This window comes from Salmo salar, chromosome ssa02 (genome assembly GCF_905237065.1).
Source record: "Salmo salar chromosome ssa02, Ssal_v3.1, whole genome shotgun sequence".
Classification (NCBI taxonomy): domain Eukaryota; kingdom Metazoa; phylum Chordata; class Actinopteri; order Salmoniformes; family Salmonidae; genus Salmo; species Salmo salar.
This window is the reverse complement of record NC_059443.1, coordinates 83,773,467-83,800,537: the sequence shown is the minus strand read 5'-3', so window position 1 is coordinate 83,800,537 and position 27,071 is coordinate 83,773,467. Positions and strand designations below refer to the sequence as shown.

Here is a 27,071-nt window from a genome sequence, read left to right as displayed (position 1 = left end):
AGTGTTAGAGCATTGACATGTGCAATGCGGCAGCGTGTGTTTGTGTGTGTTTGATTAGTGACTTTTACATGGATTTAATACACAGATAGATTCAACTTGCAACCTTTCCAAACACACAGCAGTAACAGTTCAGTCATCATAACACTAACGCACTCCTCCATGCCCATCCTCTCTCTAGGTTACAGTGTTCATGGAAATACTGTATACTGACTCGGCTCTGGGTGCTGGCTAGCAGGGTGTGTGTATACCAGTGATGTAGTCAAGTCACTAAACTTCCAGTCCAAGTCGAGTCCCAAATCTCTAACATTTGAGTCCAAGTCCGAGAGAAAGCTAAGTAGGGCTAGAAAGCTAAGTAGGGCTGGAAAGCTAAATAGGGCTGGAAAGCTAAGGCTAGAAAGCTAAGTAAGGTTAGAAAGCTAAGTAGGGCTAGAAAGCTAAGTAAGACTAGAAAGCTAAGTAGGGCTAGAAAGCTAAGTAAGACTAGAAAGCTAAGTAAGACCATAAAACTAAGTCGGGACAGAAAGCTAAGTAAGGCTAGAAAGCTAAGTAGGGCAAGAAAGCTAAGTTAGGCTAGAAAGCTAAGTAAGGCTAGAAAGCTAAGTAAGGCCATAAAACTAAGTCGGGACAGAAAGCTAAGTAAAGCTAGACTGCTTATATAGTAGCTAATGCAAGGAAGAGAGACTTTCTGACAACAAAGTCACCAATTGTCGAGTCCGAGTTGATTCATGAGTTAAGGAAATCGTGAGTCCTGGATTCAGGTACTGCAAGACTGGTGTACATTCTCTCAGGCTGTGTGTGTGTCTCACAGCGCTGAGTTAACGGATAAGGTGCTCACCAAACTATGTTGCCAAACCTTACTACTTAAAGGGGGAATGCACTAAGCTTATCGTGTTCACACACACGCATGCCAGCATCACAGACCCTTAGTGTGTTTTTCTAACTAACCTAACCCGTGTTCTCCTTTCGTGTTCTTAGCATGTGCATGCCAGACTGTACCATGTATGTGTAGTGTCTGGGGGGTGTTAGTTTCTGAGACACCCCTCTCTGCCCTGTCCTTCCGTAGGACCCAAAACACCCCCCTTCCTCGCAGCCCTAATGGTCCGGTCTGGTCTAGGTAGAATCATCTCCTCCCCTCTGCGTTCCGGCCGGGTGGTACAGCCCAACACCCCTGGCTCTAAAGGTGGGCGTGGCCGGGTGGTACAGCCCAACACCCCTGGCTCTAAAGGTGGGCGTGGCCACAGGTAGGGTGTCTGTCACCTGTCACCTGGCTGTCTGTCTGTCATCACCCACGGAGACCATCTGGAACTGCTCGAGACCCTCCCGTGCCCCTCCCCCGTCACCTAAACCCTGTCAACCCATCCACAACATCCCCACAGGACCACATTCTACAGCTCAGTGTATATAGGACATCCATCTACAGTAGCCATCTGACATAGATTCTGTCTCCGTGTTATGTGGTTGCTGTGGGTCTTTGTCTCTGTGTTATGTGATTGCTGTGGGTCTTGTCTCTGTGTTATGTGATTGCTGTGGGTTTTGTCTCTGTGTGGATGTTGGTGCATGTCCATGTACTCACTCACTTCACTCGAATTGCATGATTCATCTGGTTTATGTGATTCTTCTAGTCTGCTTGTTAGACCTGATTCAGCTGATTCATCAGGTTTATCTGATTCTTTTAGTCTGTTTTTACACCTGATTCAACTGATTCAGCTTATTCCTGGTCTGTGTTTTGGTGAGCCACATATCTCCTACTCTTCTTTATTACATGAACCCTCTCCTCTTCTCTCTAGATATCAACGCCCAGGCTAGGAAGCTACAGAAGAACAGAACTAAAGGAACTCTGACACTACCTCGACCTGGGACCACCTTCTGCCGCTCCCTCAGTGAGACCAGTCTCAACCAGGTACACTACTGTTAGAACTGATACTACTATTACTACTATTATAACTATTATAACTACTATTACTACTATTATAACTATTACTACTATTGCTACTATTATAACTATTATAACGACTATTACTACTATTACTACTATCGCTACTATTATAACTATTACTCCTATTACTACTATTACTACTAGTACTACTAGTACTACTATTATTACTATTATAACTACTATTATAACTATTACTACTATTGCTACTATTATAACTATTACTACTATTACTAATATTATAACTATTACTACTATTATAACTATTACTAATAGTATAACTATTACTACTATTATATCTTCTACTACCATTACTACTATTATAACTATTACTAATATTATAACTATTACTACTATTACTACTATTATAACTTCTACTACTATTACTACTATTATAACTATTATAACTATTACTACTATTACTATTACTACAATTATAACTATTACTAATATTATAACTATTACTACTATTACTACTATTATAACTATTACTACTACTATTACTACTACTATTACTACTATTATAACTACTACTACTATTATAACTATTACTACTATTACTACTATTATAACTATTACTACTAGTACTACTATTATAACTATTATAACTATTATAACTTCTACTACTATTACTACTATTACTACTATTATAACTATTACTACATTATTACTATTACTACTATTACTACTATTATAACTTCTACTACTATTACTACTATTATAACTATTACTAATATTATAACTATTACTACTATTACTACTATTATAACTATTATAACTATTACTTCTACTATTACTACTATTATAACTACTACTACTATTGTAACTATTACTGCTATTATAACTATTACTACTATTATAACTATTATAACTTCTACTACTATTATAACTATTACTACATTATTACTATTGCTACTATTATAACCACTATTACTACTATTCCTACTATTTTACATACTACAATTATAACTATTATAACTTCTTCTACTATTAATACTATTACTACGACTACTTCTATCATAACTACTACAACTACTACTATTATAATTACTACTACTATTATAACTATTACTACTATTACTAGTATTATAACTATTATAACTTCTACTACTATTACTACTATTACTGCTATTACGACTATTACTACTATTATAACTATTACTACTACCCCGACTATTACTTCTACTACTACTATTATAACTATTACTATTATTATTACTACTACTACTACTATTACTACTATTACTACTATTACTACTATTATAACTATTACTACTATTACTACTATTACTACTATTATTACTTATATTACTAATATAACTACTACTACTATTACTACTACTATAACTACTACTGTTACTACTCTTATAACTATCACTACTATAATTATTATTACTACTATTACTACTATTATTACTATTACTATCACTACTATTATTACTATTATAACATTTACTATTACTACTATTTTTACTATTATAACTATTACTACTATTATAACTTCTACTATTACTACTATTATAACTATTATAACTATTACAACTATTACTACTATTATAACTGCTGCTATTACTACTACTACTATTATAACTATTACTACTATTATAACTACTACTATTACTACTATTATAACTATGCTACTATTACTTCTATTATAACTTTACTTCTATTACTACTATTGTAACTAGTACTACTTTTACTACTATTATAATTGCTACTAAGATTACTACTATTAGAACTAGTAGTAAAAATAAAAAATAAAGATTTTTTAAAAAGTTTATATGCTATGCTTGAGTTATTTGAGCATATAACAAAAAATGAGCCCCTAATTTTTCTAACTAATATAACTATGCCAACTAATATAACTATTCCAACTAATTTAACTACTATCCAGCTAGCTGGCTCCATTCCAGGAGCAGCACATTGTGTACATGTTGGTTTATATTGGGTTATATTATGTTAAATACATCCATTATAATTATTAAAACCTTTTCCAACTAATACACTGGAGTATTGCTAATAATGACTGTGTCTGAGGCTTAAATATTATTATATTACTATTATTATATTAATTAAAGCCTATTTTATTGTCATATATATTGTGTTACATATTGTTATTATTATGAATGTAATTATGGAATGTGTCTCATTTTGATTATTAAATGTTATTACATTATTATATATTTATATATATTATTATACTAATTAAAACTGATGTATCCCCTGTACTAATCAGTTGGGGGGTGCAGACGAGCCGAAGCGTTACTATTCGACCCTGCCGGGACCTCTGAGGACGAGGGGGAGTCAAGGGGGGGCCACGATCAGGAAGAAGGAGGGAGAGGGGGGAGGAGCGGGGGGAGGAGGGGTGAGACATTCCCTCTACCAGTCCCCTCACCTGCTGCTGCTGCAGGGATACAACAAACAGGTACCAACTACACTACCTGACGGATACATGTTGGGATATATGATACAGCAGACAGACAGGTACCAACTATATATATTTAATATATATTGTGTTATATATACAGTATATTTAATATGCATAGTGTTATATATACAGTATATATAATATATATTGTTATATTTACAGTATATATAATATATAGTGTTATATATACAGTATATTTAGTGTATATATATATTATATATATTTAATAAATATATATATATATATATATATATATATATATATATATATATATATATATATATATATATATACTGTATATATAATATATATTGTGTTATGTATTCCAGGACTGCCTGGTGTACCTGTTGAACAGAGAGCAGCACACTGTGGGTCAGGAGACCCCGTCAGCCCGACCAAATATCTGCCTGTCCTCTCCTGACATCCTGCCACTCCACTGTCGCCTCCACCGCGTCCCTGCCCCCCGTCGCCATTGCAGCACCCCCAACAACAACAACCCCTCCGCAGCCGCGGCCGCCATCACCGGGGACGACCGCTTCTGTGTTGCCGTGGAGCCCATCCCCCACGCGACGGTCCTGGTCAACTTCTCCCGGTGCGAGCAATCCACCCAGCTTCGCCATGGCGACCTGCTGTCGTTCGGAGCCCACTACATCTTCCTGTATAAGGACCCAACGGGTGCCAAACCCCTCCCCGCCCAGACGCTGGCACGCCTCCGAACCCTGGGGCAGCTTTACGAGGCTGGGGGAGGGGGGGTGGAGACAGAGGGTGGGACAGAGGGGGGAGGGACCTGTAAGATGTGTGGCTCATTGTTAAAGGACAGGGGGGTGTTGTCCTCCCAAACCGGCCCCCCCGCCAGGCGCAGTTTCAAACCACACCTGGTGAAACCCCGAGGCGGGGGTGTGGGGGGGACAGGCGTCGTAACGACGATCTTGGCGGGACAGAACCAGAAGAGACGCCTACAGCTAGACTTTGAACAGGTAAATAAATATAGGTTGTTGTAGAGTAATCAGTCAATGTATTTATCTACAGCTAGACTCTGAACAGGGAAATAAATATAGTTTGTAAATATAGGTTGTTGTAGAGTAATCAGTCAATGTATTTATCTACAGCTAGACTCTGAACAGGGAAATAAATATAGTTTGTAAATATAGGTTGTTGTAGAGTAATCAGTCAATGTATTTATCTACAGCTAGACTCTGAACAGGGAAATAAATATAGGTTGTAAATATAGGTTGTTGTAGAGTAATCAGTCAATGTATTTATCCTGTGTTGTCACTTTGGAAGTCCAGGAATAGTTGCCCCAATGTTTATTGAGTTGAGTTGAACTGAACTGAATCAAACTGAACTGAATCATTTAATTCCGTCAGGCCCACGAGGACGCCCTGGTGAGCAGGATCATGTCTCTGATCGAGCCGGGCGGAGATGATCACAAGTTAGCCCCTGCCTACCTGCTGTGTCTCTGCATACAGCACTCTGCCTCCGCCTTCCCACCAGGCTGCTTCGGCAAACTGCTGCTGAAGATAGTACGATGTATACAGACCATCTCCTGGGTGAGAGGGAGGGGCCTAGACGGAGAGGGAGGGGTTTGGAAGGAGTAGGAGAGGTTTAGGTGGAGTGGGAGGGGTTTGGAAGGAGAGGGAGGGGTTTAGAAGGGGTAGGAGAGGTTTAGGTGGAGAGGGGCATGTTATTACTTGTCCTGAGAAACAATAGACCAACTTTCATTAAGAAGTGATGGAAGTTAGTGACTCGGATCTGTTCAACTCATTCAGACAAAATAACAAATATTTTGACTCATTTGGTCAATTTGTTTCAGTAATGCCCAGAGCACGCAGAGCACCCCCTGCCAGCGAACGATAAACTAAAAATTGGACAGAATCATGACTCTGCAAGCCTCTCGTTCACCACAGGGGGCTTATTGGAGCTTTTTGGAGCTTTTCTCAGTCTTTTATTACACAAGGTGTGCTCCAAACAATGTGCATTTGTAATTGCGAGGCACACAAATAGGATTATTTATTGATAGCTATGAAAAGAAGTCTCGTTGCGGCCACATCCGGACTATATTGTGAACGACTCTTGGCGGAATGCTTGACTGCCGCCAGTGTGATTAGGACAACAGGCCTATCATTTGCGAACTGCAGTATTAAAACAAATTTATTTTTATTTAACTAGGCAAGTCAGTTAAGAACAAATTGTTCTTTACAATGATGGCCTACCCAGACGATGCTGGGCCAATTGTGCGCCGCCCTATTGGACTCCCAATCACGGTCGGCTGTGATACAGCCTGGAATCGAACCAGGGACTGTAGTGACGCCTCTTGCACTGAGATGCAGCGCCTTAGACCACTGCGCCACTCAGGAGACAAAGTATCCCCGCAAACGATTTGAGTTCGAGTTTGTTGCGCAGACGCTGTGCATGTTTTGGTTCTACAAAAGCTGTGTCCATCATAACATTCAATAATCAATGAATTGCATTCATTCTTGCGCCATGCGATCAATGATCAGTTGTAAAGGTCTTTTTCTTCTCTATGCTGCCTGCAGCATGATCTATTTCCCCTCATGCACATGACAGACCGTTGCTGGTCGGAGCGCGTCTCTGGAGCCACTGAGCCGGAGGAGCGTGTATTCATCCTGCTGCTGGAGAATTCATGGCTGCCGTCAGGTCAAACAAACGACTAAAATGAACGAGTCACTCGGGAAAAACGAATCATAACTCTGGAGTCGGTAAAAAGAATCATGATTCTGGAGTCGTTTAAAAGCTCTAGTCGTTGACGAAGTGAATATCACTAATAATAAGGGCTTTGTTTTACGGTTTAAGATCATTATTCTGGTTGACTTGCTGAAGGAATTTATCAGATTACAGGATCTGAATGGATTCAACTCTTAGCTGATGCTGTACTTGTAGTATAACTTCAACTTCTTATCCACATGATGGGTTAGGATTCAGGGGTTAGGATTCAGGGGTTAGGGTTCAGGGGTTTGGATTGAGGGGTAAGACAGAGTAGAGTAGAGTAGACTAGAGTTTAGGGTTCAGGGGTTAGGGGTTAGGGTTAGACAGAGTAGAGTAGAGGTTAGGGTTCAGGGGTAAGACAGAGAGAGGGTTAGAGTTCAGAGGTTAGGGTTAGACAGAGAGAGGGTTAGGGTTAGGGTTAGACAGAATAGAGTAGGGGTTAGGGTTCAGAGGTTAGGGTTAGACAGAGAGAGGGTTAGGGTTCAGAGGTTAGGGTTAGACAGAGAGAGGGTTAGGGTTCAGAGGTTAGGGTGAGACAGAGAGAGGGTTAGGGTTCAGAGGTTAGACAGAGAGAGGGTTAGGGTTCAGAGGTTAGACAGAGAGAGGGTTAGGGCTAGACAGAGAGAGGGTTAGGGTTCAGAGGTTAGACAGAGAGAGGGTTAAGGTTCAGAGGTTAGACAGAGAGAGGGTTAGGGTTCAGAGGTTAGACAGAGAGAGGGCTAGGGTTCAGGGGTTAGACAGAGAGAGGGTTAGGGTTCAGGGGTTAGACAGAGAGAGGGTTAGGGTTCAGAGGTTAGACAGAGAGAGGGTCAGGGTTAGACAAAGTAGAGTAGAGGTTAGGGTTCAGGGGTTAGACAGAGTAGAGTATGGGTTAGGGTTCAGGGGTTAGACAGAGTAGAGTAGAGGTTAGGGTTCAGGGGTTAGACAGAGTAGAGTAGAGGTTAGGGTTCAGGGGTTAGACAGAGAGAGAGGGTCAGGGTTCAGAGGTTAGACAGAGAGAGGGTTAGGGTCTCTGGGGTTAGACAGAGAGAGGGTTAGGGTTCAGGGGTTAGACAGAGAGAGGGTTAGGGTTCAGGGGTTAGACAGAGAGAGGGTTAGGGTTCAGGGGTTAGACAGAGAGAGAGAGGGTTAGGGTTCAGAGGTTAGACAGAGAGAGAGAGGGTCAGGGTTCAGAGGTTAGACAGAGAGAGAGAGGGTCAGGGTTCAGAGGTTAGACAGAGAGAGGGTTAGGGTCTCTGGGGTTAGACAGAGAGAGGGTTAGGGTTCAGAGGTTAGACAGAGAGAGGGTTAGGGTTCAGGGGTTAGACAGAGAGAGAGAGGGTCAGGGTTCAGAGGTTAGACAGAGAGAGAGAGGGTCAGGGTTCAGAGGTTAGACAGAGAGAGGGTTAGGGTCTCTGGGGTTAGACAGAGAGAGGGTTAGGGTTCAGAGGTTAGACAGAGAGAGGGTTCAGTGTTTCATGGAGAAACAGGTCAAGCCGTTGATGTTTTGTTAATACTTTAACACCCTCTCATCCCTTTCTAGTGCTGTCTGACTATTCAACACCAGGCTTCTCTCCTGTGTTATAGTCACCTACAGTGTTAGTGAGCTAGCTGCTAGCAGCAGGCTTCTCTCCTGTGTTATAGTCACCTACAGTGTTAGTGAGCTAGCAGCAGGCTTCTCTCCAGTGTTATAGTCACCTACAGTGTTAGTGAGCTAGCAGCTAGCAGCAGCAGTGGTGACTGTAGACTGTTGTAGTCAGGTTCAGTAAGTCCATAGTTCCCTATGGGCCCTGGCCAAAAGTACTGCACTATATAGGGAATAGGGCTGTGGTCTAAAGTAGTACACTATATAGGGAATAGGGTGCCATAGGGCCCTGGTCTAAAGTAGTGGACTATATAGGGAATAGGGCTCTGGTCTAAAGTAGGACACTATATATGGAATAGGGTTCCATTTGGGGTGTACCCTAAGTCTATTGTGGTCAGGTAAACGAATGATGTGGTGTTTTAATGATTGTTGAGGACTTTTGTCTGATTAGCCAGCTGATTAATTATGCAGATCTCATTGAGAGGTCAGAGATGCCGTCAATACACGCCGTAGGAATACAGGAAGCATCCACCTCTCAGAATAAAAGATGTCGCTTCGCTTTAACATACTTTATTCAAAATGTTTCAAATCACATTACATTCTTTTAAGCCCTTTTTTTATACATCAGCAGTTGTCACAAAGTGCTTTACAGATACCCAGCCTAAAACACCAGAGAGCAGAAGCAATGCAGAGGCCAAAGAAAAGTGTGTTGAAAAATAACCCGGAAGGCATTATTGTTTTTCATTTTGCGTGTGTGTCTGTGTTTATGTGTGTGTTTATGTGTGTGTTTATGTGTGAAGTTACAGAGAGCTGAGAGAGAGAGAGAGAGAGAGAGAGAGAGAGAGAGACTTTTCTTTCAGAACGTAAGATCCACCTACACACACTGTTAAATCTTTGATGAGCTTCTAATTGCAGCGTGTGTGTTTCAGGAGAAGACAAAGGAATTGGCACAGAAGCAAGCTCAGCAGTGAGTATCATATTCCGCCTTGTAGCACTGTGTGGCTGTGTGGCTGTGTGTGTGTGTGTGTGTGTGTGTGTGTGTGTGTGTGTGTGTGTGTGTGTGTGTGTGTGTGTGTGTGTGTGTGTGTGTGTGTGTGTGTGTGTGTGTGTGTGTGTGTGTGTGTGTGTGTGTGTGTGTGACCCCTCATTCTCCTCTCTCTCTCTTCTTTCTCCTCTCAATTCAATTCAATTTAAGGGCTTTATTGGCCTGGGAAACATGTGATAACATTGCCAAAGCAAGTGAAATAAATAATAAACACAAGTGAAATACACAATACAAATGAACAGTAAACATTACACTCACAACAATTTCAAAAGAATAAAGACATTTCAAATGTCATATTATGTATATATACAGTGTTGTAAAGATGTGCAATAGTTTAAGTACAAAAGGGAAAATAAATAAGCATAAATATGGGTTGTATTTACAATGGTGTTTGTTCTTCACTGGTTGCCCTTTTCTTGTGGCAACAGGTCACAAATCTTGCTGCTGTGATGGCACACTGGTATTTCACCCAGTAGATATGGGAGTTTATCAAAATTGTGTTTGTTTTCAAATTCTTTGTGGGTCTGTGTAATCTGAGGGAAATGTGTGTCTCTAATATGGTCATACATTTGGCAGGAGGTTAGGAAGTGCATCTCAGTTTCTACCTCATATTGTGGGCAGTGTGCACATAGCCTGTCTTCTCTTGAGAGCCATGTCTGCCTACGGTGGCTTTTCTCAATAGCAAAGCTATGCTCTCTCTCTCTCTCTCTCCTCTCTCTCCTCCTGTCTCTCTCTCCACTGTCCCATCTTGTCACGACTTCCGCCGAAGTCGGCTCCTCTCCTTGTTCGGGCGGCGCTCGGCGGTCGACGTCACCAGCTTTCTAGCCATCGCCGCTCCATTTTTCATTGATCCATTTGTTTTGTCTTGTTTCCTGCACACCTGGTTTTCATTCCTAAATCACACTGCATGTATTTATTCCTCTGTTCCCCCTCGTGTCTTTGTGTGAAATTGTTTGTGTTACGTGTTAATTGTTGACGCGCCAGACTGGTTTGCTTATACTGTGTTGTTCACGAAGATGTTTATTGTTAAACATAAATTATTGTGACTGTTTTGCACGTTTTGCACTTTTGCCTATGGGCTGGAGGTTTTGACGCAGTTGCGTTCATCTGTTGGTTTCTCCTGCCTCAATAAAGTGTGCTTCTGTTCACAACTCTCTGCTCTCCTGCACCTGACTTCGCTACCAGTACGCACACACCTGACACATCTCCTCTCTCCCACCTCTTGCTCTCCACTCCTGTCTCTCTCTCCTCTTTCCTCACTCCCCTCTCTCCCCTCCTCTCTCTCTCCTCTTTCCTCACTCTCCTCTCCCCTCTCTCCTTTCTCCCCGCCTCTCTCTCCTCTCCTGTCTCTCTCTCCTCTTTCCTCACTCTCCTCTCTCCTTTCTCCCCGCCTCTCTCTCTCCTCTCCTGTCTCTCTCTCCTCTTTCCTCACTCTCCTCTCCCCTCTCTCCTTTCTCCCCGCCTCTCTCTCTCCTCTCCTGTCTCTCTCTCCTCTTTCCTCACTCCCCTCTCTCCCCTCCTCTCTCTCTCCTCTTTCCTCACTCTCCTCTCCCCTCTCTCCTTTCTCCCCGCCTCTCTCTCTCCTCTCCTGTCTCTCTCCTCTCCTGTCTCTCTCTCCTCTCCTGTCTCTCTCTCCTCTCCTGTCTCTCTCTCCTCTCTCCAGTCAGGACCCGGCCTCCCTGTCTCTCCTGTCCATCAGTGATCTGATCCCAGACCTGCAGGTCGTATTCTTCTGGATGTCCAACAGTATAGAGATCCTCTACTTCATCCAACAGAAGGCCCCAGCGTACACACATGGCATAGAGACGCTCGACTCTAAAGGTACACACTCACAAGGAGAGGGGAGGAAAGAGAGTCTTCTGGGATGTCTAGGTTCAGCAGTCATTATTCACTGTGACATAGAATGTACTGGTCTCTGTCTCTCTCTCTCTCTCTCTCTCTCGCTCTGTCTCTCTCTCTCTCCCTCTCTCTGTCTCTCTCTCTGTCTCTCTCTGTCTGTCTCTCTCTGTCTCTCTGTCTCTGCCTCTCTCTCTCTCTCTCTCTCTCTCTCTGTCTCTCTCTCTCTCTCTCTCTCTGCCTCTCTCTCTCTGTCTCTGTCTCTCTCTGTCTCTCTCTCTCCCTCTCTCACTCTCTCTCTCTCTCTCGCTCTCTCCTTCTCTCTCTCTCCTCTCTCTGTCTCTCTCCTATTTCTTTCTTTCTCTCCCCCCTCTCTGTCCCCACTCTCTCTCTCACTCTCGTTCTCGCTCTCCTTCTCTTTTTGCTTTCTCTTCTCATCAGTTTTTCAGTGTCAGAAAGTTGTGGAAACTCTCCTTGAGTCCATTACATGAACGGTGTGTAGCTCTGTGACACAAAATCTCAATTTAAATCAATTTAAATTCAAGCTGTAACACAACAAAATATGGAATAAGTCAAGGAGTTTGAATACTTTCTGAAGGCACTGTATATTTTATATTGTTTATACATATATTTATATTCAGGTTCCAAGGAGTCGTTGCTATCGGCGACCATCTCAGCCAATGAGGAGGCTATGACCATCCTGGAGGAAGTGATCATGTACACCTTCCAGCAATGTGTCTACTACATCACCAAGGTAACTGTTACTCTGTACATTACATCATCGTGGTAACCGTTACTCTGTATACTAAATCACCAAGCTAAACATTACTCTCTATACTACATCACCAAGGTAACCATTACTCTCTATACTACATCACCAAGGTAACCATTACTCTCTATACTACATCACCAAGGCAACCGTTACACAGAGGGGTGAGACAGAGGGGTGAGACAGAGAGTAGAGAGACACAGAGAGGAGAGAGTGGGTGACTATATTGTGTCATGAGCTTGGTCAGGCCAGCTTTAACTTCCTCACAACAGTGTTAGTCAGGAAATAGTTATCCCACTGAACCTGGACACAATCCATTCACACAGACATCAGGGTGTGTCAGTAGCTCAGCAGGTGGTCCTCTACTCACCACTGAGGATAGAGGTCATGTCTGTCTAGCTCACCGCTGAGGGTAGAGGTCATGTCTGTCTAGCTCACCACTGAGGATAGAGGTCATGTCTGTCTAGCTCACCACTGAGGATAGAGGTCATGTCTGTCTAGCTCACCACTGAGGATAGAGGTCATGTCTGTCTAGCTCACCACTGAGGATAGAGGTCATGTCTGTCTAGCTCACCACTGAGGATAGAGGTCATGTCTGTCTAGCTCACCACTGAGGATAGAGGTCATGTCTGTCTAGCTCACCGCTGAGGGTAGAGGTCATGTCTGTCTAGCTCACCACTGAGGATAGAGGTCATGTCTGTCTAGCTCACCACTGAGGATAGAGGTCATGTCTGTCTAGCTCACCACTGAGGATAGAGGTCATGTCTGTCTAGCTCACCACTGAGGATAGAGGTCATGTCTGTCTAGTTCACCACTGAGGATAGAGGTCATGTCTGTCTGTCTCACCACTGAGGATAGAGGTCATGTCTGTCTAGCTCACCACTGAGGATAGAGGTCATGTCTGTCTAGCTCACCACTGAGGGTAGAGGTCATGTCTGTCTAGCTCACCACTGAGGATAGAGGTCATGTCTGTCTAGCTCACCACTGAGGATAGAGGTCATGTCTGTCTGTCTCACCACTGAGGATAGAGGTCATGTCTGTCTAGCTCACCACTGAGGAAAGAGGTCATGTCTGTCTAGCTCACCACTGAGGATAGAGGTCATGTCTGTCTGTCTCACCACTGAGGATAGAGGTCGTGTCTGTCTAGCTCACCACTGAGGATAGAGGTCATGTCTGTCTAGCTCACCACTGAGGATAGAGGTCATGTCTGTCTAGCTCACCACTGAGGATAGAGGTCATGTCTGTCTAGCTCACCACTGAGGATAGAGGTCATGTCTGTCTAGCTCACCACTGAGGGTAGAGGTCATGTCTGTCTAGCTCACCACTGAGGATAGTGTCACGTCCTGACCAGTTAAGGGTTATTTGTTGTTGGAGTTTGGTAAGGATGTGGCAGAGGGTATTTGTTTTATATGGTTTGGGGTGGTGGTGTAGGTAGTAGGTCGTTTTATTTATGTATTCCGGGGGTTTTGGGCACTGCTCTGTGTTTATGTATTCATATGTTTAGTTAATTAGTTGTGGGTATAGGTTCTAGGTTTGTTTTCTATGTATAGTTAATTGGGATGGGACTCCCAATTGAAGGCAGGTGTGTTGAGTTGCCTTTGATTGGGAGTCCTATATAATAGGGTGTGTTTGTCTTTGTGTTTGTGGGTAGTTGTTTTTGCACTGCGTTTGTATAGCCTGCAAAACTGTTGCTGTCGTGAGTATCGTTTATTGTTTGTTTTTCCTGTGGATGCTTTGAGTATTTCATTAAAAGAATGAGTATCCACATACCCGCTGCAGTTTGGTCAATTCAACACGGCACCTTTTGTGACAGATAGAGGTCATGTCTGTCTAGCTCACCTCACCACTGAGGATAGAGGTCATGTCTGTCTGTTTCACCAAATCAAATCAAATCAAATGTATTTATATAGCCCTTCTTACATCAGCTGATATCTCAAAGTGCTGTACGGAAACCCAGCCTAAAACCCCAAACTGCAAGCAATGCAGGTGTAGAAGCACGGTGGCTAGGAAAAACTTCCTAGAAAGACCAAAACCTAGGAAGAAACCTAGAGAGGAACCAGGCTATGAGGGGTGGCCAGTCCTCTTCTGGCTGTGCCGGGTGGAGATTATAACAGAACATGGCCAAGATGTTCAAATGTTCATAAATGACCAGCATGGTCAAATAATAATAATCATAGTAGTTGTCGAGGGTGCAACAAGTCAGCAACTCAAGAGTAAGTGTCAGTTGGCTTTTTCATAGCCGATCTTTGAGAGTATCTCTACCGCTCCTGCTGTCTCTAGAGAGTTGAAAACAGCAGGTCTGGGACAGGTAGCATGTCCGGTGAACAGGTCAGGGTTCCAGCAGGTCTGGGACAGCAGGTCTGGGACAGGTAGCACGTCCGGTGAACAGGTCAGGGTTCCAGCAGGTCTGGGGCAGCAGGTCTGGGACAGGTAGCACGTCCGGTAAACAGGTCAGGGTTCCATAGCCGCAGGCAGAACAGTTGAAACTGGAGCAGCAGCACGGCCATGTGGACTGGGGACAGCAAGGAGTCATCATGCCAGGTAGTCCTGAGGCATGGTCCTAGGGCTCAGGTCCTCCGAGAGAGAGAAAGAAAGAGAGAAAGAGAGAATTAGAGAGAGCATATTTAAATTCACACAGGACACCGGATAAGACAAGAGAAATACTCCAGGTGTAACAGACTGACCCTAGCCCCCCGACACATAAACTACTGCAGCATAAATACTGGAGGCTGAGACAGGAGGGGTCAGGAGACCCCATCCGTGAAACCCCCGGACAGGGCCAAACAGGCAGGATATAACGCCACCCACTTTGCCAAAGCACAGCCCCCACACCACTGGAGGGATATCTCCAACCACCAAGGCCGAGTATAGCCCACAAAGATCTCCGCCACGGCACAACCCAAGGGGCGGGCGCCAACCCAGACAGGAAGACCACGTCAGTGACTCAACCCACTCAAGTGACGCACCCCTCCCAGGGACGGCATGGAAGAACACCAGTAAGCCAGTGACTCAGCCCTTGTAATAGGGTTATAGGCAGAGAATCCCAGTGGAGAGAGGGGAACCGGCCAGGCAGAGACAGCAAGGGCGGTTCGTTGCTCCAGCCTTTCCGTTCACCTTCACACCCCTGGGCCAGACTACACTTAATCATAGGACCTACTGAAGAGATGAGTCTTCAGTAAAGACTTAAAGGTTGAGACTGGGTCTGAGTCTCTCACATGGGTAGGCAGACCATTCCATAAAAATGGAGCTCTATAGGAGAAAGCCCTACCTCCAGCCGTTTGCTTAGAAATTCTAGGGACAATTAGGAGGCCTGCGTCTTGTGACCGTAGCGTACGTGTAGGTATGTACGGCAGGACCAAATCGGAAAGATAGGTAGGAGCAAGCCCATGCAATGCTTTGTAGGTTAGCAGTAAAACCTTGAAATCAGCCCTTGCCTTAACAGGAAGCCAGTGTAGGGAGGCTAGCACTGGAGTAATATGATCACATTTTTTGGTTCTAGTCAGGATTCTAGCAGCCGTATTTAGCACTAACTGAAGTTTATTTAGTGCTTTATCCGGGTAGCCGGAAAGTAGAGCATTGCAGTAGTCCAACCTAGAAGTAACAAAAGCATGGATTAATTTTTCTGCATCATTTTTGGACAGAAAGTTTCTGATTTTTGCAGTGTTACGTAGATGGAAAAAAGCTGTCCTTGAAACAGTCTTGATATGTTCTTCAAAAGAGAGATCAGGGTCCAGAATAACGCCGAGGTCCTTCACAGTTTTATTTGAGACAACTGTACAACCATCCAGATTAATTGTCAGATTCAACAGAAGATCTCTTTGTTTCTTGGGACCTAGAACAAGCATCTCTGTTTTGTCCGAGTTTAAAAGTAGAAAGTTTGCAGCCATCCACTTCCTTATGTCTGAAACACAGGCTTCTAGCGAGGGCAATTTTGGGGCTTCACCATGTTTCATTGAAATGTACAGCTGTGTGTCATCTGCATAGCAGTGAAATTTAACATTATGTTTTTGAATGACATCCCCAAGAGGTAAAATATATAGTGAAAACAATAGTGGTCCTAAAACGGAACCTTGAGGAACACCGAAATGTACAGTTGATTTGTCAGAGGACAAACCATTCACAGAGACAAACTGATATCTTTCCGACAGATAAGATCTAAACCAGGCCAGAACTTGTCCATGTAGACCAATTTGGGTTTCCAATCTCTCCAAAAGAATGTGGTGATCGATGGTATCAAAAGCGGCACTAAGATCTAGGAGCACGAGGACAGATGCAGAGCCTCGGTCTGACGTCATTAAAAGGTCATTTACCACCTTCACAGGTGCAGTCTCAGTGCTATGATGGGGTCTAAAACCAGACTGAAGCGTTTCGTATACATTGTTTGTCTTCAGGAAGGCAGTGAGTTGCTGCGCAACAGCTTTTTCTAAGATTTTTGAGAGGAATGGAAGATTCGATATAGGCCGATAGTTTTTTATAATTTCTGGGTCAAGATTTGGCTTTTTCAAGAGAGGCTTTATTACTGCCACTTTTAGTGAGTTTGGTACACATCCGGTGGATAGAGAGCCATTTATTATGTTCAACATAGGAGGGCCAAGCACAGGAAGCAGCTCTTTTAGTAGTTTAGTTGGGATAGGGTCCAGTATGCAGCTTGAAGGTTTAGAGGCCATGATTATTTTCATCATTGTGTCAAGAGATATGGTACTAAAACACTTTAGTGTCTCCCTTGATCCTAGGTCCTGGCAGAGTTGTACAGACTCAGGACAACTGAGCTTTGGAGGAATACGCAGATTTAAAGAGGAGTCCGTAATTTGCTTTCTAATGATCATGATCTTTTCCTCAAAGAAGTTAATGAATTCATTACTGCTGAAGTGAAAGCCATCCTCTCTTGGGGAATGCTGCTTTTTAGTTAGCTTTGCGACAGTATCAAAAATACATTTCCGATTGTTCTTATTTTCCTCAGTTAAGTTGGAAAAATAGGATGATCGAGCAGCAGTGAGGGCTCTTCGATACTGCACGGAACTGTCTTTCCAAGCTAGTTGGAAGACTTCCAGTTTGGTGTGGCGCCATTTCCGTTCCAATTTTCTGGAAGCTTGCTTCAGAGCTTGTGTATTTTCTCTATACCAGGGAGCTAGTTTCTTATGACAAATGTTTTTAGTTTTTAGGGGTGCAACTGCATCTAGGGTATTGCGCAAGGTTAAATTGAGTTCCTCAGTTAGGTGGTTAACTGATTTTTGTCCTCTGACGTCCTTGGGCAGGCAGAGGGAGTCTGGAAGGGCATCAAGGAATCTTTGGGTTGTCTGAGAATTTATAGTACGAATTTTAATGGTCCTTGGTTGGGGTCTGAGCAAATTATTTGTTGCGATTGCAAACGTAATAAAATGGTGGTCCGATAGTCCAGGATTATGAGGAAAAACATTAAGATCCACAACATTTATTCCATGGGACAGAACTAGATCCAGAGTATGACTGTGGCAGTGAGTAGGTCCAGAGACATGTTGGACAAAACCCACTGAGTCGATGATGGCTCCGAAAGCCTTTTGGAGTGGGTCTGTGGACTTTTCCATGTGAATATTAAAGTCACCAAAAATTAGAATATTATCTGCGATGACTACAAGGTCTGATAGGAATTCAGGGAACTCAGTGAGGAACGCTGCATATGGCCCAGGAGGCCTGTAAACAGTAGCTATAAAAAGAGTAGGCTGCATAGATTTCATGACTAGAAGCTCAAAAGACGAAAACGTCGTTGTTGTTTTTTTTGTAAATTGAAATTTGCTATCGTAAATGTTAGCAACACCTCCTCCTTTGCGGGATGCGCGGGGGATATGGTCACTAGTGTAACCAGGGGGTGAGGCCTCATTTAACACAGTAAATTCATCAGGCTTAAGCCATGTTTCAGTTAGGCCAATCACATCAAGATTATGATCAGTGATTAGTTTATTGACTATAACTGCCTTTGAAGTTAGGGATCTAACATTAAGTAGCCCTATTTTGAGATGTGAGGTACCACAATCTCTTTCAATAATGACAGGAATGGAGGAGGTCTTTATACTAGTGAGATTGCTAAGGCGAACACCGCCATCTTTAATTTTGCCCAACCTAGATCGAGGCACAGACACGGTCTCAATGGGGATAGCTGAGCTGACTACACTGACTGTGCTAGTCGCAGACTCCACTAAGCTGGCAGGCTGGCTAACAGCCTGCTGCCTGGCCAGCACCCTATTTCATTGTGGAGCTAGAGGAGTTAGAGCCCTGTCTATGTTCATAGATAAGATGAGAGCACCCCTCCAGCTGGGATGGAGTCCGTCACTCCTCAACAGGCCAAGCTTGGTCCTGTTTGTGGGTGAGTCCCAGAAAGAGGGCCAATTATCTACAAATTCTATCTTTTTGGAGGGGCAGAAAACCGTTTCCAACCAGCGATTGAGTTGTGAGACTCTGCTGTAGAGCTCATCACTCCCCCTAACTGGGAGGGGGCCAGAGACAATTAATCGATGCCGACACATCTTTCTAGCTGATTTACACGCTGAAGCTATGTTGCGCTTGGTGACCTCTGACTGTTTCATCCTAACATCGTTGGTGCCGACGTGGATAACAATATCTCTATGCTCTCTACACTCGCCAGTTTTAGTTTTAGCCAGCACCATCTTCAGATTAGCCTTAACGTCGGTAGCCCTGCCCCCTGGTAAACAGTGTATGATCGCTGGATGATTCGTTTTAAGTCTAATACTGCGGGTAATGGAGTCGCCAATGACTAGGGTTTTCAATTTGTCAGAGCTAATGGTGAGAGGCTTCGGCGTCTCAGACCCCATAACGGGAGGAGTAGAGACCAGAGAAGTCTCGGCCTCTGACTCCGACTCGTTTAATGGGGAGAACCGATTGAAAGTTTCTGTCGGCTGAATAAGCGACACCGGTTGAGCATTCCTACAGCGTTTCCCGCCAGAAGCCATGAGGGGGTTTATACTAACGTTACTATCTGTACTTAATGGTGGCACAGACGCAGTTTCATCCTTTCCAACACTGAAAAACTCCCTTGCCTAACGATTGCGTCTGAAGCTGGGCTTGCAGCACAGCTATCCTCGCCGTAAGGCGATCGTTCTCCTGTATATTATGAGTACAACGACTGCAATTAGAAGGCATCATGTTAATGTTACTTAGCTTCGGCTGTTTGAAGTCCTGACGAACCATGTCCAGATAAAACCTCCGGAGTGAAAAAGTTGAATGAAAAAAGTTGAGTGAGGGAAAAACTAAATATATATATATATATATATATATATATATATATATATATAAATATAAAAATATAATATAAACGGTAATCAAAAAGTAAAAACCGTGAGGATAGAGGTCATGTCTGTCTAGCTCACCACTGAGGATAGAGGTCATGTCTGTCTAGCTCACCACTGAGGATAGAGGTCATGTCTGTCTAGCTCACCACTGAGGATAGAGGTCATGTCTGTCTGTCTCACCACTGAGGGTAGAGGTCATGTCTGTTTAGCTCACCACTGAGGAAAGAGGTCATGTCTGTCTGTCTCACCACTGAGGGTAGAGGTCATGTCTGTTTAGCTCACCACTGAGGAAAGAGGTCATGTCTGTCTGTCTCACCACTGAGGATAGAGGTCATGTCTGTCTAGCTCACCACTGAGGATAGAGGTCATGTCTGTCTGTCTCACCACTGAGGATAGAGGTCATGTCTGTCTAGCTCACCACTGAGGATAGAGGTCATGTCTGTCTAGCTCACCACTGAGGGTAGAGGTCATGTCTGTCTAGCTCACCACTGAGGATAGAGGTCATGTCTGTTGGAAGCTAATGTGTGTGTAGCTAACTTGTGTGTGTAGCTGACGTGTGTGTGTAGCTAACATGTGTGTAGCTAACTTGTGTGTAGCTAACTTGTGTGTGTGTGTAGCTAACTTGTTTGTAGCTAACGTGTGTAGCTAACTTGTGTGTAGCTAATGTGTGTGTAGCTAACTTTTGTGTAGCTAACGTGTGTAGTTAACGTGTGTGTAGCTAATGTGTGTGTGTAGCTAACGTGTGTGTAGCTAACGTGTGTGTAGCTAACGTGTGTGTAGCTAACGTGTGTGTAGCTAACTTGTGTGTAGCTAAAGGTGTGTGTGTGTGTAGCTAACTTGTGTGTGTGTAGCTAACTTGTGTGTGTGTAGCTAACTTGTGTGTGTGTGTAGCTAACTTGTGTGTGTGTGTAGCTAACTTGTGTGTGTGTGTGTAGCTAACTTATGTGTGTAGCTAACATGTGTTTGTAGCTAACATGTGTGTGTAGCTAACGTGTGTGTAGCTAACGTGTGTGTAGCTAATGTAACCGATGTGAAATGGCTAGTTATTTAGCGGTGGTGCGCGCTAATAGCGTTTCAATCGGTGACGTCACTCGCTCTGAGACTTGAAGTAGGGTTTCCCCTTGCGTTGCAAGGGCCGCGGCTTTTGTGGCGCGATGGGTAACGATGCTTCGTGGGGTGTCAGTTGTTGATGTGTGCAAGGGTCCCTGGTTCGAGCCCGGGTTGAGGCGAAGAGAGGGACGGAACCTACACTGTTACATTGATGCTGTTGACCCAGATCATTGGTTGCTGCGGAAAAAGGAGGAGGTCAAAGGGGGGGGTGAGTGTAACCGATGTGAAATGGCTAGTTAGTTAGCGGTGGTGCGCGCTAATAGCGTTTCAATCGGTGACGTCACTCGCTCTGAGACTTGAAGTAGGGTTTCCCCTTGCGTTGCAAGGGCCGCGGCTTTTGTGGCGCGATGGGTAACGATGCTTCGTGGGTGTCAGTTGTTGATGTGTGCAAGGGTCCCTGGTTCGAGCCCGGGTTGAGGCGAAGAGAGGGACGGAACCTACACTGTTACACTAACTTGTGTGTAGCTAACATGTGTGTAGCTAACGTATGTGTGTGTGTGTAGCTAACTTGTGTGTAGCTAACATGTGTGTGTGTGTGTGTGTGTGTGTGTGTGTAGCTAACTTGTGTGTGTTCCAGTCCCTGTACGTAGTACTTCCTGGTCTGCTGGACTGTAACCCGTTCCCAGTGGACAGCTCTGAACCCTGCTGGAGAGGAGGTACAGGGTTTCCTGAGCCCGTACGCAGGGTCCTGCAGGTACCATACACACACACACACGCACATAGGTTAGACACACACACACACACACACACATATGATTCCTGCATGGAATATATTTGGCATTATACAGTTTTACATTTCTGTCACTTTGGTGTGTGTGTGTGTGTGTGTGTGTGTGTGTGTGTGTGTGTGTGTGTGTGTGTCCAGGTGTTCCAGTGCAGTCAGGAGTTACTCCAGGGGTACCAGGTCCACTCAGAGGTCCAGGCCCAAATGTTCTCCTATCTCTTCTTCTTCTCTAACGTATCTCTCTTCAACCAGCTCATGGACAAGGGTGAGACACACTTGGACACACTTGGACACACTTGGACACACTTGGACACACTTGCACACACACACACACACACACACACACACACACACACACACACACACACACACACACACACACACACACACACACACACACACACACACACACATTTACATTTCATTTGACATTTTAGTAATTTATCGAGAGCGACTTCCAGTTAGTGCATTCATCTTGAGATAGCTAGGTGAGACAACCACATCTCAGTCATAGTAAGTACATTTTCCTCATTAAGGTAGTTATCTGCAAGGTCAGAGATAGAAGGAAAAAGTCAAGTGTTATTTCTCGAAAGGCAAGGCTGTGATTTTTTTGTGTGCTGTGGGATGATTTAAGACACTCTTTGAAGAGGCAGGGTTTCAGATGCTTTCAGAAGATGGGCAGGGACTCTCCTGTCCTAACATCAGGGGGAAGATGGGCAGGGACTCTCCTGTCCTACCTTCAGGGGGAAGATGGGCAGGGACTCTCCTGTCCTAACTTCAGGGGGAAGATGGGCAGGGTCTTTCCTGTCCTAACTTCAGGGGGAAGATGGGCAGGGACTCTCCTGTCCTAACTTCAGGGGGAAGATGGGCAGGGACTCTCCTGTCCTAACATCAGGGGGAAGATGGGCAGGGACTCTCCTGTCCTAACTTCAGGGGGAAGATGGGCAGGGACTCTCCTGTCCTAACATCAGGGGGAAGATGGGCAGGGACTCTCCTGTCCTAACTTCAGGGGGAAGATGGGCAGGGACTCTCCTGTCCTAACTTCAGGGGGAAGATGGGCAGGGACTCTCCTGTCCTAACTTCAGGGGGAAGATGGGCAGGGACTCTCCTGTCCTAACATCAGGGGGAAGATGGGCAGGGACTCTCCTGTCCTAACTTCAGGGGAAGATGGGCAGGGACTCTCCTGTCCTAACATCAGGGGGAAGATGGGCAGGGACTCTCCTGTCCTAACATCAGGGGGAAGATGGGCAGGGACTCTCCTGTCCTAACTTCAGGGGGAAGATGGGCAGGGACTCTCCTGTCCTAACTTCAGGGGGAAGATGGGCAGGGACTCTCCTGTCCTAACTTCAGGGGGAAGATGGGCAGGGACTCTCCTGTCCTAACATCAGGGGGAAGATGGGCAGGGACTCTCCTGTCCTAACATCAAGGGGAAGCTGGATCTACCATTGGGGTGCCAGGACAAAGAAGAGCTTTGACTGGGCTGAGCGGGAGCTGCCGTCCGTAGGGGTGGGAGGACCAAGAGACCAGAGGTGGCAGAACGGAGTTCCCCTTGCATCTCCATAAGCAAGTACCAGGGTCTTGAAGATGATGCGAGCTTCGACTGGAAGGTAGTGTGGTGAGCGGAGGAGTAGGGTGACATGGGAGAACTTGGGGAGATTGAAACACCAGGCAGCTGCAGCGTTCTGAATAAGTTGCAGGGGTTTGACAAGCAGGGAGCCCAGCCAACTGAGAGTTGCAGTAGTCCAGACGGGAGATAACAAGTGCCTGGATTAGGACCTGCGCCACTTACCTGTGTGAGATAGGGACGTACTTTACGGATGTTGTAGAGCATGAACCCTTGCAGGAGTCACTGCTGCAGGAGTCAGTTGATGTTAGCAGAGAATAACAGGGTGTTCTACAGGTTTTTGTAACTCTGTGGAGGGGGGACACTTTGGAGTTGTCAACCATAATGGAGAGAAGTCTTGGAGCGGGGTAGGCCTTCCCCCCTGGAGGAAGGAGCAGCTCTGTCTTGTTGAGCTTGAGGTGTTGCGCCAATCATACAAGCTGAGATGCGTGACGCCACCTGGGTGTCAGAAGGGGGGGAAGGAGAAAAGTAATTGAGTGTCATCTGCATAGCAATGATGGGAGAGACTGTGCGGTTTTGATAGAGCCAAGTGACTTGGTGTATAGAGAGAAGAGGAGAGGGACGAGAACTGAGCTCTGGGCAAGCTAAATGTATATAGCTCCAGTAAAATAGGTCTGTTGAGCGTGAAAAAACCCAGCAGCGTTGCAGTTCTTGACACACACCGGTGTGCCTGGCACCTACAACCATACCCCTGTTCAAAGGCACTTCAATCTTTTGTCTTGCCCATTCACCCTCTGAATGGCACACATACACAATCCATGTCTCAATTGTCTCAAGGCTTAAACATCCTTCATTCACCTGTCCCCTCCATTCAATGCCAAAAGAGAATGCCAGGAGTGTGCAAAGCTGTCATCAAGACAAAAGGGTGGCTGCTTTGAAGAATGTCAAATATAAAATATATTTAGATTTGTTTAACCTGTTGGGGAGAATATGCATATAATTAGTAGATTTGGATAGAAAACACTCTAAATTTTCTAAAACTGTTTGAATGGTGTCTGTGAGTATAACAGAACTCATATGGCAGGCCAAAACCTGAGAAGATTCCATACAGGAAGTGCCCTGTCTGACAATTTGTTGTCCTTCTGTTGCATCTCTATCGAAAATACAGCATCTGTGCTGTAACGTAACACTTTCTAAGGCTCCCATTGGCTCTCTAAAGCCGCCAGAAAGTGGAATGGGGTGTCTGCTGTCTCTGGGCAAAGTACAACAGCTCTGTTTGTGAGTGGTCAACCTGGGGACAGTGAGACTGAGATGCGCGTTCACGAGAATTCTAAAAAAAATTATTTCAGCCTTTGAATGAATACAACGTTACCCGGTTGGAATATTATCGCTATTTTACAAGAAAAATAGCATAAAACTTGATTTTAAACAGCGTTTGACATGCTTCTAAGTACGGTAATGGAATATTTTGACATTTTTTGTCACAAAATGCGCCCGCGCGTCACCCTTCGGATAGTGACCTGAACGCACGAACAAAACGGAGCTATTTGAATATAACTATGGATTATTTGGAACCAAAACAACATTTGTTGTTGAAGTAGAAGTCCTGGGAGTGCATTCTGATGAAGAACAGCAAAGGTAATCCAATTTTTCTAATAGTAATTCTGAGTTTAGTGAGTCCCAAACTTGGTGGGTGTCAAAATAGCTAGCCGTGATGGCTGAGCTATGTACTCAGAATATTGCAAAATGTGCTTTCGCCGAAAAGCTATTTTAAAATCGGACACCGCGATTGCATAAAGGAGTTCTGTATCTAAAATTCTTAAAATAATTGTTATGTATTTTGTCAACGTTTATCATGAGTAATTTAGTAAATTCACCGGAAGTTTTCGGTGGGTATGCTAGTTCTGAACATCACATGCTAATGTAAAAAGCTGTTTTTTGATGTAAATATGAACTTGATTGAACAAAACATGCATGTATTGTATAACATAATGTCCTAGGAGTGTCATCTTATGAAGATCATCAAAGGTTAGTGCTGCATTTAGCTGTGGTTTTGGTTTTTGTGACATATATGCTTGCTTTGAAAATGGCTGTGATTATTTTTGGCAGGGTACTCTCCTGACATAATGTAATGTTTTGCTTTCGCTGTAAAGCCTTTTTGAAATCGGACAATGTGGTTAGATTAACGAGAGTCTTGTCTTTAAAATGGTGTAAAATAGTCATATGTTTGAACTGTCGCCGGAGGCTCTGGACTGGACAGGCGCACTACAGGCCTAGTGTGTGGGGCTGGCTTTGGAGGCACCAGACTGGTAACACACACCTCAAGGCCAGTGCGAGGAGCAGGAGCAGGACGAACTGGACTGGGCTGACGCACTGGAGGCCTAGTGCGTGGGGCTGGTACTGGAGGTACCAGACTGGAGACATGCACCTCAAGGCTAGTGCGAGGAGAAGGAACAGGACGTACTGGACTGGCCTGGTTCTGGCTTTGGAGGCGCCAGACTAGAGACACGCACCTCAGGGCTAGTGCGAGGAGCAGGAACTGGATACACCGGGCCATGAACAAGCACTGGAGGTCTGGAGCGCACAGCCTGCACCACCCATCCTGGCTGGGTAGTCACAGTAGCCCTGCACAGTGCTGGCACAGGGCGAACTGGGCTGTGCAGAGGCCTGATGGCTGCCGTGCGTAGAGCAGGCGCAGGGTAGCCTGGGCCTAGGAGACGTACTGGTGGCCAGATGTACTGCGCAGGCATACTCCTACCTGGCTGGATGCCCACTCTAGCACGGCACTTGCGAGGGGCTGGAATCGCTCGCACCGGACTGTGCGTGCGCATGGGTGAGATTGTGCGCACTTCCGCATAGACTTCTCTCATTATCCGCTGCTCCCCATAATAAGCACGGGGAGTTGGCTTAGGTCTATTTCTTGACCTAGCCACTCTTCCCGTGTGCCCCCCAATTTTTTTTTATTGGGGCTGCCTCTCACACTTGCCAATCTGCGCGTATAATGCCTTCTAATGACGTTGCTCCGCCTTGGCTGCCTCCAGCTCCTCCTTAGGTCGCCGGTACTCCCCAGCCTGGTGCCAAGGTCCTGCCCCGTCCAAAATTTCCTCCCATGTCCATGACTGCAAATCCCTCTGCTGCTCCTTCCTCCGATGCTTGGTCCGTTGGTGGTGGGTAGTTCTTTCACATTCGTTGTAAAGATGGGACCAAGGCGCAGCGGGAATGTATAAACTCATCTTCTTTATTATGAAGAAAACCAAAACAAACACTTAATCAAAACAACGACGAAAGAACAGCTACACTTACGGAACAACTACCCACAAAAACCCATGAAAAAACACCCCTACTAAATAGGACCTTCAATTAGAGGCAACGAGGAACAGCTGCCTCCAATTAAAGATCAACCCTATAAACTAAACATAGAAAAGGAAAACTAGAACGAACATAGAAATATACTAACATAGAACATTAACCAAAAAACCCGTAACAAACACCCCCTACCACATCCTGACCAAACTACAATAACAAATAACCCCTTTTACTGGTCAGGACGTGACATCACTATTATTCTACAATGTAGAAAATAGTAAAAATAAAGAAAACCTCTTGAGTCGGTGTGTCCAAACTTTTGATTGGTCCTGTGTATATATATCTATATATATATATATATATATATATATATATACATATATATACATATATATATATATATATATATATATATATATATATATATATACACACACATACATACATACATACATACATACATACAGTTGAAGTCGGAAGTTTACATACACCTTAGCCAAATACATCAGTTTTTCACAATTCCTGACATTTAATCCGAATAATAATTCCCTGACTTAGGTCAGTTAGGATCACCACTTTATTTTAAGAACGTGAAATGTCATAATAATAGTAGAGAGAATGATTTATTTAAGATTCTATTTCCTTAATCACATTCCCAGTGGGTCAGAAGTTTACATACAATCAATTAGTATTTGGTAGCATTGCCTTTAAATTGTTTAACTTGGGTCAAACGTTTCAGGTAGCCTTCCACAAGCTTCCCACAATAAATTGGGTGAATTTTG

The 27,071-nt window shown here is 44.3% G+C and overlaps 1 protein-coding gene across 4 annotated transcripts in view; it reads left to right on the top strand.

Moving 5' to 3' along the window:
- Positions 1 to 27,071, top strand: part of radil (Ras association and DIL domains) — a 73,061-nt gene that overhangs the window by 18,681 nt on the left and 27,309 nt on the right. For 2 of the 4 annotated variants that reach the window (XM_045711282.1, XM_045711289.1), the window contains exons 4-13: positions 1,064 to 1,225; positions 1,788 to 1,900; positions 4,170 to 4,358; positions 4,691 to 5,338; positions 5,729 to 5,911; positions 9,582 to 9,619; positions 11,361 to 11,518; positions 12,175 to 12,287; positions 21,273 to 21,389; positions 21,561 to 21,684. In XM_045711282.1, coding sequence (XP_045567238.1) covers positions 1,064 to 1,225; positions 1,788 to 1,900; positions 4,170 to 4,358; positions 4,691 to 5,338; positions 5,729 to 5,911; positions 9,582 to 9,619; positions 11,361 to 11,518; positions 12,175 to 12,287; positions 21,273 to 21,389; positions 21,561 to 21,684 — 1,845 coding nt within the window. The remainder of the gene's footprint in view (positions 1 to 1,063; positions 1,226 to 1,787; positions 1,901 to 4,169; positions 4,359 to 4,690; positions 5,339 to 5,728; positions 5,912 to 9,581; positions 9,620 to 11,360; positions 11,519 to 12,174; positions 12,288 to 21,272; positions 21,390 to 21,560; positions 21,685 to 27,071) is intronic. The other 2 variants (XM_045711285.1, XM_045711294.1) reach the window with 2 other exon arrangements.